This window comes from Orcinus orca, chromosome 17 (assembly GCF_937001465.1).
Source record: "Orcinus orca chromosome 17, mOrcOrc1.1, whole genome shotgun sequence".
Classification (NCBI taxonomy): domain Eukaryota; kingdom Metazoa; phylum Chordata; class Mammalia; order Artiodactyla; family Delphinidae; genus Orcinus; species Orcinus orca.
In genome coordinates this window covers 51378592-51389583 of record NC_064575.1, presented here as the reverse complement: position 1 = coordinate 51389583, position 10992 = coordinate 51378592, and the positions used below count along the sequence as shown (strand labels likewise).

The 10992-nt window shown below is 37.8% G+C and overlaps 1 protein-coding gene across 2 annotated transcripts in view; it reads left to right on the top strand.

The window, feature by feature from the left end:
* RGS22 (regulator of G protein signaling 22) overlaps positions 1–10992 on the top strand; it is a 181628-nt gene that overhangs the window by 431 nt on the left and 170205 nt on the right. For both annotated transcript variants that reach the window (XM_049700216.1, XM_049700215.1), the window contains exon 2: positions 506–534. In XM_049700216.1, coding sequence (XP_049556173.1) covers positions 506–534 — 29 coding nt within the window. The remainder of the gene's footprint in view (positions 1–505; positions 535–10992) is intronic.

Sequence of the window (10992 nt, the reverse complement as noted above, 5' to 3'; positions counted from 1 at the left end):
GTAGGTGGGGCGGCCGGGGTCGGTGTCGGGGCCGAGGCGCGTGGGCCGCTGCTCTCGCCCGCGGGGCGGCCCCACTGCGCACCGCCTCTGGGTTTCCTTCTCTGCCCGTGCGTCCCGTAGCACTGGCTCCAGAGTTCTCTCACCGCATTTTGTAAGGAATTTAACCCCTCACCCTTTTCCCAGTGCTTCGTTGGCCCCGTCCTGTTTTATCTTGCTTAATTCTCCGTTTTGCAGCGGGAGTAATGGAGGCCTCCGTCTATTAAGGTTAACTCCAGGGTCACAGTCAATTAGTGACCCAGCTGAATGCCAGAGGCCTTTCCTCCCCACTTCCACCTTGAATTCCAACTTAAAATTCAGTCCATGTGCAGAAAATGAACAGAGGGCCAAGATTTTACTGAGCTTGCCCACGTATAAAGCTGGACTAAGTGCTGTCTCAAATTATTTCATTTACTTTAAAAGGAAATCAGCTTTGAGTGAGATAATGTAATATTTTATCTTGTTTCAGAGCCACCAACTATTACAGAAGAAGGATTTGTAAGTACAATTTAGAGGGCTACTTTTTCTTTTCTTGGCTTTTTAAAAAAATAGCAAATCATAGATCATTGGAAAAAAAAGCTGTTTCTTTTCTTTTTGCCAAATGAGTATAATAGAGGCTTCCATTTCATAACAAGGGTGCTGAGTACAAGAATTGCTTATTTTTTAACAGGTACATTTTTAAGAAGGGGCCATCTGACTTTTATGGTGGATGCTATTCATTGTTAATGTTCTTTTACATAAATGGCCTCATTTAATTTTGCTGAACTTGTTAATGACTCCATGAGAGGTAGACTTCATCTCCATGGTTTTATTGTGATGGGGCTGTGCAGTTCCTGGTTACAGTAAACATTAGTAGGTGGCATTGATTGATAATAAGTGGTCTATTTACAGTTGTAATTCCTTTAAAAATGTGCTAAATATGTTCTTAGGTCAGACTTCTGGAGAGTTGAGTAATAATAAGTACTTGGCCAAGTACATTGTAATTGTTGTCATTTAGGTGAGTGCTATACCTAGGGTGGTGGGCTGTACTGTGGTTCCCACAGCAGAACTTGCCCAAGTTTATACATTAGCTAGGAGGCAGTAGAGCCTCATTCCTACTAAGGTTTGATTCCAGCAGTTCTAACCACTTCTCTAGATTATTTGCTTATGTCCTACAGCACTTATTTCTCTTCTTGGTCAATTATCTTATTTGCTTTTGACTTTTTATTCAACAAACGTGAGCGCCTCTATATTCACAGTGCAGTGCTAGATGCTGAGGATAAGTCTCCAAAAGTTCACAGTCTAGTAGGGGCTATGAGAATGGAGGCTCTCTGCTAGCTTCATTTGCTAGTACTTTCCACTTTCACCCTTCCAGACCTTTGGTCCACCACTGAGAGAGGGAGACCAAAATAGAGGCACAAAGTGTGTCAGAAACTCCAACCATCTTCCTGTTGCCTTGGCATCACTCAGTGTAGTGGCATATTTCTTAATCTGCTTCCTGAACTGTTCTTCACATCAGCAGGAGGTAGGTAAGCGTTTCTGGAGATAACCCTTTCCCATACAACTCCAGCACTAACTCTGACAAGCACCCAGCGACATTACCCTTTCAGCTGTCTGCTAACCTCTCCAGGTCTTTTCCCAACTTATGGGACCTCATAACATCTTGAAGATTCTATTAGCCACTACACTTTCTCTTGGTTTCTTTGTACCACTGTCTCCCAGTTCTCCCATCTCTCATTTTTATGTCCCTCTTTCTGGCTTCTCTTTCTTCCTTACCCATGAACGTGTTGACCTTCTTCAGGATTCTCTGGGAGGACTCCTCTTCTCCTCCTATGGCTTCAGCTACTCTTATTTCACAGGACTCCCAAATCTACACATCTCCAGCCCACACACCTCTTATGATGCTAGAACTCTGTATTTATTGGGTTATTGGACACCTACATCATCTGGATGTCCCTGCATCACCTCAGTAGTCTAAACTGAATTAATCACCCCACCCCATTCTATCTTCCTTCCTCTTTTTCTTATTTTGGTGAATGATGCCACTGACCATTCATTCACCCACATCAGAACCTTTCTTCCCTTTTCTTCACCTCCCACCTGCAGTCATTTAGCAGGTTCCTTTCATAGCCAGATCTTTTTCTCCATCCTCAGCGCTGTCTTATTCAGGCCCTCATCCCTGAGCATGGACTTTGGCAGTAGTCCTCCCAGATATCACTGCCTCCAATATTCCCTCTGCCAACTTCAATTTTCCTTTGCCTAAGGCTTAAAGAGCAGACTCCTGCACGTCAGCTATGCTGGATTACTTGCTGTGGCTTTGCTCTGCCTTTATATTTTTCCTTCTCTCATCAGTCCTACCTTGGCTATCAGATTGCTGTTAACTCTTTAAAAAATTACCATGTTACTCAATTACTCAGAGCTTTATTAATCCTACTATTTACTGAATGCTGGCTGCATGTTAATATTTAACCTCAAAACAACTCTATTAGGTGGTTATTAACACCCACATTTCACAGATGAGGAAGTCAGTGTTCACAGAGGCTAACTAACTTGGCTTGGGGCCACACATCTAGTAACTGGCAGAGCCACAATGTCAAAAGCCTCCCTTTAGCATTCAAAATCTTTCCTACAACGTTTCAGCCTTCTTTAAACCTTACCTTCCAATACTTTCTACGTGATAAAGACAATGTTCATACCATTTTAGGTTTATAAAGTACTTCCGCATGCCCTCTGCTCCAGCCAAACTGCCCTGCTTGCTTCATTGCCTTTGCTGTTGAGTTTTGTCTCAGTTGCCCTTCCCCATCCATTTCACAGTCTTGCACGTGCTTCAAGGTTCAGCTCATCTCCTCCATGAAACCTCTCCAACCTAAAATCATCCAGATTGCCTTTGAGCCCTGTGTGCAGCTTTCAGTTGTGACCAGTTTGTGACCAGATCCTCAAATTCATATGCTCACCAAGCATTATCTATAGATTATTTAATTCATATGTCTTGCACATAATATTTATCTGTTTTTCAGAAGTATAAAAGTATTTTTTTCTCATTAATATTTTTAGAAGAAATTGTGTGACAGAGATCTCTGGTTCCCCAAAATCCATTCTACCATTTTCCATAATACATACCAGACATATTACTGTCCAAAATAATTACAACATTCTCTAGCATCCCTTGCAGCTAAATGTAACCAAATTCTACTTACAATGGAATGTAAGCAGAAGTGTTGTGTCATACTTCTGAAAAGCTGATGTTTACAGACATTAAATAACTAACCCCTGGGTCACACAGCTAGTAACTGGTCAAGCCACAATTAGAACCTGTGTCATTCTAACTGTACTACTCAGATAAATGTAAAGGGAGAGAACATGCCCTTCGTCTTGTTTCTTGCTGGCTGAAATGAGGATGTGATCCTGGAGCTGAAGCAGTCATCTTGGATCCTGAGGTAGAAGTGGCATCTTGAGGATGACACAGTCACAAGATCAAAGGAGCCTGGGTTCCTGATATGTTGGGAAGCCAGTATGCCAGTTCTGAACTGCTTATAATTACATGAGAGAAATAAACTTTTGTGTTATTTAAATAGTGTTATCTTGGTTTTCCATTACTGGCAGCAGAGTCCTATTCTAATGTAAAGTGCTTCCATAGTCATAGGCACTTTTTGCTTATTGCATTTTCTCAACCAGTGGTCTAAAAACTACAGTGCTATTAAGTATGTCTGCAAAATATTTTAACCCTACGTCTTCAAATGAGAGAATAACATTTAGAATAAATCATTTGTTGTCAGGGACACATTGCCTTGTATATATTTTAACTTTTTGTTTGTAAATTTTGCAATTTCTTAACAAAATTGTGAACTGCTGGAGGGCTAGTGTTATGACTCAGTACACCTTAATATTCCCTATAGTTAATAGCACAATTCCCAGAATATGTTATTAGATGATTGATAAATTAGTGTAATTGCTTCACTTATCAATTTTTTGCAAAGCTTCATTTGATATATATTCTGTATTTTCTACTTTAGCATTTTTAAGTAGCATTTTTTCTACTTTAGTGTCTTTATTAACTTTGGTCTTTGATAATTTTCTCAGGGAAAATATATACAAAAAGCTTACATATTCAGTTTTCTCATTAGTTCCTTTGGAGATATATTTTTAATTATATAAGCAATGTATAAAAACATTCCTGTAAATCATTCAAATAATAAAAGTGATAAAGTGAATGCTTCTCTTCATTACTTTCCTCAATGCTATACTCTTTTTCATATTCCATAAAAATTGAAATACAAATCTGTCATAGCAAGAATAGTGGAGTTCAGACCGCTTTATGATACATTGAGATTTGATTATGTGTTAGGTATACATTGAGAAAAGTTTAAATTTTAGAGTGACCCCTAAAATTCGTTTTGACTTTAAAATAGAAAATAAATTAGTATTAAAGACTTAAGTACTTGACTCTTTAAATTCAAAATAATATTTTTTATTGTGCCTTAAAAATTGAAACTATGCAGATAGATATGTCATGCTTCAAAAATAGTCTTTGTAGAGTAAAAATTTTGTAGTATACTGATCTATTTTGTTGAAGGATTTCTGATATATAAAACTCACAGTTTCAACTTTAAAAGCAGATGCCATTTAAAAAAGAAAAGAGTTCTTTAAAAAAAGCAGGTGCTCTTTATTTATACCATAAAATTGAGACGGTAGTTTCAAGCAGTATTTTCTGTATTTTACTTGTTAAAAATGGTATTTATTTTTAGTTAATCTTTAGTCTGTTTAAATTCATATTCTGTTATTTGTATAGGGTGAATGAATTTATTATAAACACAGAGCATTTCCCAAGCATGAGGATATTCTTATTATTCTAATGTAATATGCAAAAAAATCCATATGTTCCAGTCCTCATGAAAAAGACTGTCTAATTATATGAACATTAATGACCAATTGGTATTTGTCTTTTCAGATTGTAAATACGGCTGACTGCACATCAGTCGATTGAATGAACTGTGAGAGCACACTCGGTTGACACGCTAGGTGGCGTTATGTGGAAGTGGTGGAGGGCAGGGGCAGGTGGATGGAGGTACCATCCTGCTTCCCTGCTCACTTTCTTTTAAGAGGGTGCAGAGCGAGGTGCGAGAAGTGTTTCCAACAAGTCATTCGGAAACAGACTGGTCCTAGAGGTCCTTTGGAAAGTGTAGGCAGTTTGGAATCCTTCCATCTCTGTGGAGTCCAGTTCTCTGGTTGGAATCAAATTCTCTAATGCTTTTTGGAACTGCAGAAAGTGCGTTAGAAGTTCCATCAATATGATAGTCAACAAGTATATTTTTAAGCAACAACTTGCACTTCTCATTGTATTAGGCACTACTGGGGACACACACTGTCACTATTCCCAAAAGTTGTATACCTTCTGATTGGCGAGGTGGCCTTTAATGAGGACACACAGTTTATATTTAAGTATGAATTTTGAGGTTTGAACCAAAAGCACATTTAGAGAAGCTTTCTATCCGTAGGTAAGGTGTGGCATGGGAGAAAAGGTGATAAAGAGTGTGAGATACTCTTTTAAATTAAGATACCAGATTGTAAGAACTTTTGTACAGGGAGAAAGCCTTAGGGTATTTCGCCAAATGAATTGACTGAAGCCAAGTAGGTATAATTAGACAGTGTGATTGGATAAAAACGGAATTGAGAGTTTCCTTTACCTTCTCCAGGCCTTTGAGAATTTCCTCCAGGAGAGAGCGTGAGAACAGAAACCAAATGGAAAAGTACCGCTGGGTAGATGCTGATTGTAATATGTGATGATAACCCTTGGTATAAAAGGAGATCCATACTTTTGTTCTTCATTGCTTGAGCCACTCATATTTTCTCCTTCCTTCATAAACTATATTCATAATACAATATACAATTATGTCATCCCATGAGGATCTGATAAATGGTCTTTTGGCTCTTAAGTTTCCAGAGTGCCTTGGATCTATGCAAGATATACTTTCAACAAGCCACTTTGTGAAGTTTGTTTCCCCTTGTGTTCTCTTTTTGTTTTTCTTTTTTGGCAACATCTCTGCTTTTTATTTTATTGATGTTGCTTTATTAGTGTCTTTCTTAGGTTATCACTCTTTAGGTTTCATGTCCTCAGTATAATCATTCAAGCATTCACTCAACAAAAGTGTAAGCATCTATTATCTGAAGCTTTGGGAGTTTTTTTAATTGAAGTATAGTTTATTTACAATGATATGTCAGTTTCAGGAGTACAACAAAGTGATTCAGTTATACATATATATTCTTTTTCAGATTCTTTTAGCATTGGGAATTTTCAAAGTGAGTAAGAAACAGTCTTTTTCCTCCAGAAATTCACAGTCCAGAGAGTGAGATATCTAAACACACAATTATAGTCTGAAATATTAAAAGTTATGATAGGGGAAACATATCATAGTTCTCTTCTTTTGGAGAAGAAAAAAGAATAGATGGGTAAATAAGAGGAGAAAAGATTTTCCAAGTAGAATAATCAGCATGCGCCAAGGTGCAGAACTATTAAAAAAATTGCTATGACTGGAGCATGGTAGTATGAGATGAGGCTAGACAGCTGGGCAGGAACCAAATTGCATTCATCATAAGCCATTTTTTTTGTGTTAGAAAAGGATGGGGGATTGGGAGACAGGTGGAACTCTTATATTGATTGTGGTGTTGTTAGGAAGATTGATCTATACTGTAATGGTGATAAGGAGAGATAGGAAGATGAGGTTTGGCATGTTATGGGCAGAAGGGTGAAGCAGAGGTCCCAGGGGTCTGACCATTAGTGCATGGGATCGCAGGGTAGTGGTCAGAAGATTGTCAGATAACCAGAGACTGATTCTAGATGTGATGATAATGGTTTGGGATCTGTCATTTAGTACACAGGAGGCTAAGAAGTCTGTCCATAGGTGCAGAGAAACATGATATTGTTTCCTTGTACATAAGTCCCCCCATCCCAACATTTTTTTAATGAAAAAAATTTAAACATATAGGAGAGTTAAAAGAACTGTATGGTGAATACCTATATACCCATCACCAAGGTTTCACAGTTATTAGCATTTTGCTACATTTGCTTTTTCATGTTTCTGTCCTTCTGTCCATCACACCATTCGTCCATCAATCCATTTTATTTTTTTATGCATTTCAGAGTATAAGCTGCAGACATTGATATGATACAGATCACCCCTAAGTATTTCAGCATTTTATATCATAAACTAGTGTTCAATATTAGTTTATGGTTCTTATGTTGAGGTAAAATTTATGCACAGGGAAATGGAAAACTTTTGAGTCCCATTTGACAAATTTTGACAAATGTATATACCTGTGTAATCCAAACCTCCATGAAATATAGAACATTTCCATAATCTTAGAAAGTTCTTTCATGCCTCCTTCCAGTTGATTCTTCCTCCATTCCCCAAAGACCACTGTCCTATTTTTTCACCATTGGATTATAGATTCAAATTCATATAAATGGAATCATACAGTTTTCTTTTGCGTAAAATTACTTTTGCTCAGCATGTTTTTGAGATTCTCCACGTTGTTGCATGATTCTGGCATGTACATAATTTTTTATTGTGGTAAAATATACATAAAATTAAACTTAACATTTTAACCATTTTTAAGTGTATGATTTCAATGGCATTAAGCACATTCACATTGTGTAGCCATCACCACTATCCATCTCTAGAACTTTTTCATCATCCCAAACTGAAACTCTGTACCCTTTAAACAATAACTTCCCATTACCCCTCCTCTAGCCTCCAGTTACCGTTATTCTACTTTCTGTCTTTATGGATTTGCCTAGTCTAGGTAACTCACATAAGTGGAATAATACAATATTTGTCCTTCTGTGTACGGCTTATGTCATTTAGCCTGACATTTTCAAGGATCATCCATGTCATTGCATGTATCAGAATTTCACTCCTTTTTAGGGCTGAATAATTCCATTATATATACATACCATATTTTGTTTATACTTTCACACATCAGTGGACATTTGGGTTATTTCCACCTTTTGGCTGTTGTGAATAATGGTGCTAGGAACACAGGTGTACAAATATCTGTATGAGACCCTGCTTTCAGTTCTTCTTATACCCAGAAGTAGATTGCTGGATTATATGGTAATTATATGTTTAACTTTTTGAGGAGTGGTGGCTGTACCATTTCACAGTCCTGTCAGCAATGCACAAGGGTTCCAATTTCTCCACATTCTCACCAGCACTTGTTATTTTCATTTTTTAAAAAAAATCATAGCCATCCTAGTAGATGTGAAGTGATATCTTGTTGTGGTTTTGATTCGCATTCTCTTGTTGCTATTGTTGTTGAGTATATTTTCATGTGCTTATTGACCATTTGTATATCTTCTTTGGAGAAATGTCTATTCAAGTCCTTTTCCCGTTAAAAAATTTGTGGTTTATTATCTTTTTCTAGCTTAGTTCTTTATATATTCTGGATATTAAACCCTTATCAGCTATATGATTTGCAAATATTTTCTCACATTCTGTAGTGTGTCTTTTTACTTTCCTAGTAGAGTCCTTTGATTCAAAAGTTTTTAATTTTCATGAAGTCCCATTTATTTATTTATTTTTTGCTCATGCTTTAGATGTCATATTTAAGAGTCCATTGCCAAATCCAAGGTCATGAAGGTTTATCCTTATGTTTTCTTCTTAGTATTTTATAGTTTTAGCCCTTATGTTTAGGTCTTTGATGCATTTTGAGTTAATTTTTGTATATGGTATAAGGGAAAGGTCCAACTTCATTCTTTGGCATGTGGCTATCCAGTTTTCCTAGCACCATTTGTTGAAAAGAATGTCCTTTCTGCACTGGATTGTCATGGCACCCTTATTGAAAATTATTTGACCATATATGAGAGGATTTATTTCTGGACTCTTTTCTATTCCAATGGTCTGTATGTCTGTCTTTATGCCAGTACCACTTTATTTTGATAACTGTAGTTTTGTAGTAAGTATTGAAATCAGGATATATGAATCCTTCAGTTTTTGTTCTTTTTCAATATTATTTTGGATGTTTGCAGTCCCTTGAAATTCATTGTGAATTTTAGGATGGGTTTTTCATTTCTGCCAAAAAAAAAAAAAAAGGCATTGGGATTTTGATGGAGAGTGTATCAAATCTGTAGATTGCTTTGGGTAGTATTGTCATCTTAGCAATATGGTCTTTCAGTCCATGAACATGGCATGTGTTTCCATTTATTTATATCTTCTCTAATTGCTTTCAGCAGTTTTTTAGTTCAGTGTACAAGTCTTTGCCTCCTTGGTTGTTATTTTCTCTGCTACTGAAATGAATTATTTTCTTAATTTCCTTTTTTGATGCACATAACTTAAAAAAAATTTTTTATTTATTTATTTTTGGCTGCATCAGGTCTTAGTTGTGGCATGTGGGATCATTTCGTTTTGGCACGTGGGCTCTTCGTTGTGGTGCACAGGCTCTTCGTTGCAGTGCACAGGGTCTTCGTTGCAGCACGCAGGCTTCTCTCTAGTTGTGCATGGGCTTCTCTCTAGTTGTGGCATGTGGGCTCCAGAGGGCGTGGGCTCAGTAGTTGTGGCATGTGGGCTCCAGACTGCTTGGACTCTGTCGTCGTGGCACGCGGGGCTCTCTAGTTGTGGCGCACGGGCTTAGTTGCCCCTCAGCATGTGGGATCTTAATTCCCTGACCAGGGATCGAACCCACGTCCCCTGCATTGGAAGGCAGATTCTTAACCACTGGACCACCAGGGCAGTCCCCTGAGGTGTATAACTTTTTAATATTAGGTTTTATGCTTGAGATGACTGTATGTAATTTCTAATCAAGACTTTCAATGTTGATCTTTTAATATTCTTGTATAGTCTCTCTTGGTGAGAAACTGTATCTCCTAACAGGTATTAACATTTTTTAGACTTTTTTACAACCATTCAAAACTGCAGAAGTTGAAATTAAATTCTAAATTTAACAGTACTCCCTCTTTTCATGACAAATATAATGTTAAAAATTCTTAGGAAAAACAAATTTAGAAGTCAATAAAATGTTTCAGTTATTTCAAAATAATGATGAAACTCTATAATGCAGTATATGCATATATTTTTCAAGTGATTGCCTTGTATCTAGCTGGTATACTACTACAAGGACCCATCAGTTGCCAGTAGACAGAAATATCTGTTGTATGTGAAGGCCAGATTTGGGGCCATCATCCTTCCAGGGTCTCCCCTCCCCCTTTCCTTCAAGCTGTTAACACCTTTTGACTGTGAACTGTCTTCTTGGACATCTCAAACAGAAACTCCTCCAGCAGCTTCATAGCGCAGTGGTATGCTCTGCAGCTAGCTAATAAATCCATGTCCAGGGACTTGAGCAGCACTCTGGCTATGCTCAGTGTCTGGGTGTGGGATGTGGCTGATAAATCACAGACTCCAGGGAAAGGAGTTGGATCTGAGGAGTCCCAAACAAGTTTGCTCACAACCAGAGGTCACCATCCTGGGAGCACCAGCCATCCCTGACTGTGCCGGGTAGCCTTGAGGTCTGAAGAGGTCCACTTTCACTTGACCCATTGAATTCCATTGTCTGCACACCACCACGTGTCATGGCCATACCGGGTGGGAGGCTCTGGTCTAGTGACTGGCATGTTTAGAAAGGAGAAAAGAAAGAATTTATATGTACTTTAGGAAGAAGAAGCAAAAATAGGTCCATCCTGATAGGCTTAGACCTTATTTCCAAAATAATACCTATCTCCTGATCGATGATAGCATTCCCAGTCTAAAGTGTATCAGTTTAGGATTCTGCATTGGAAATTAGATGAATGGCTTTGGCTAATGTGTGAATGGCTTAAAAGGAAGTTGGAAACTTGGATTATTTTTCTAGTTGTGCCATTAGGTAACTGATTACCTTTACTATGTTTTGCTTTCCAACCTCTCTTTCCTCATGCATTTCTCTCTTTACTCTGCATTATTGCCTCTCATGTGTATACTTCTAAATATAGAATTTGAAGTTATTTGAAAT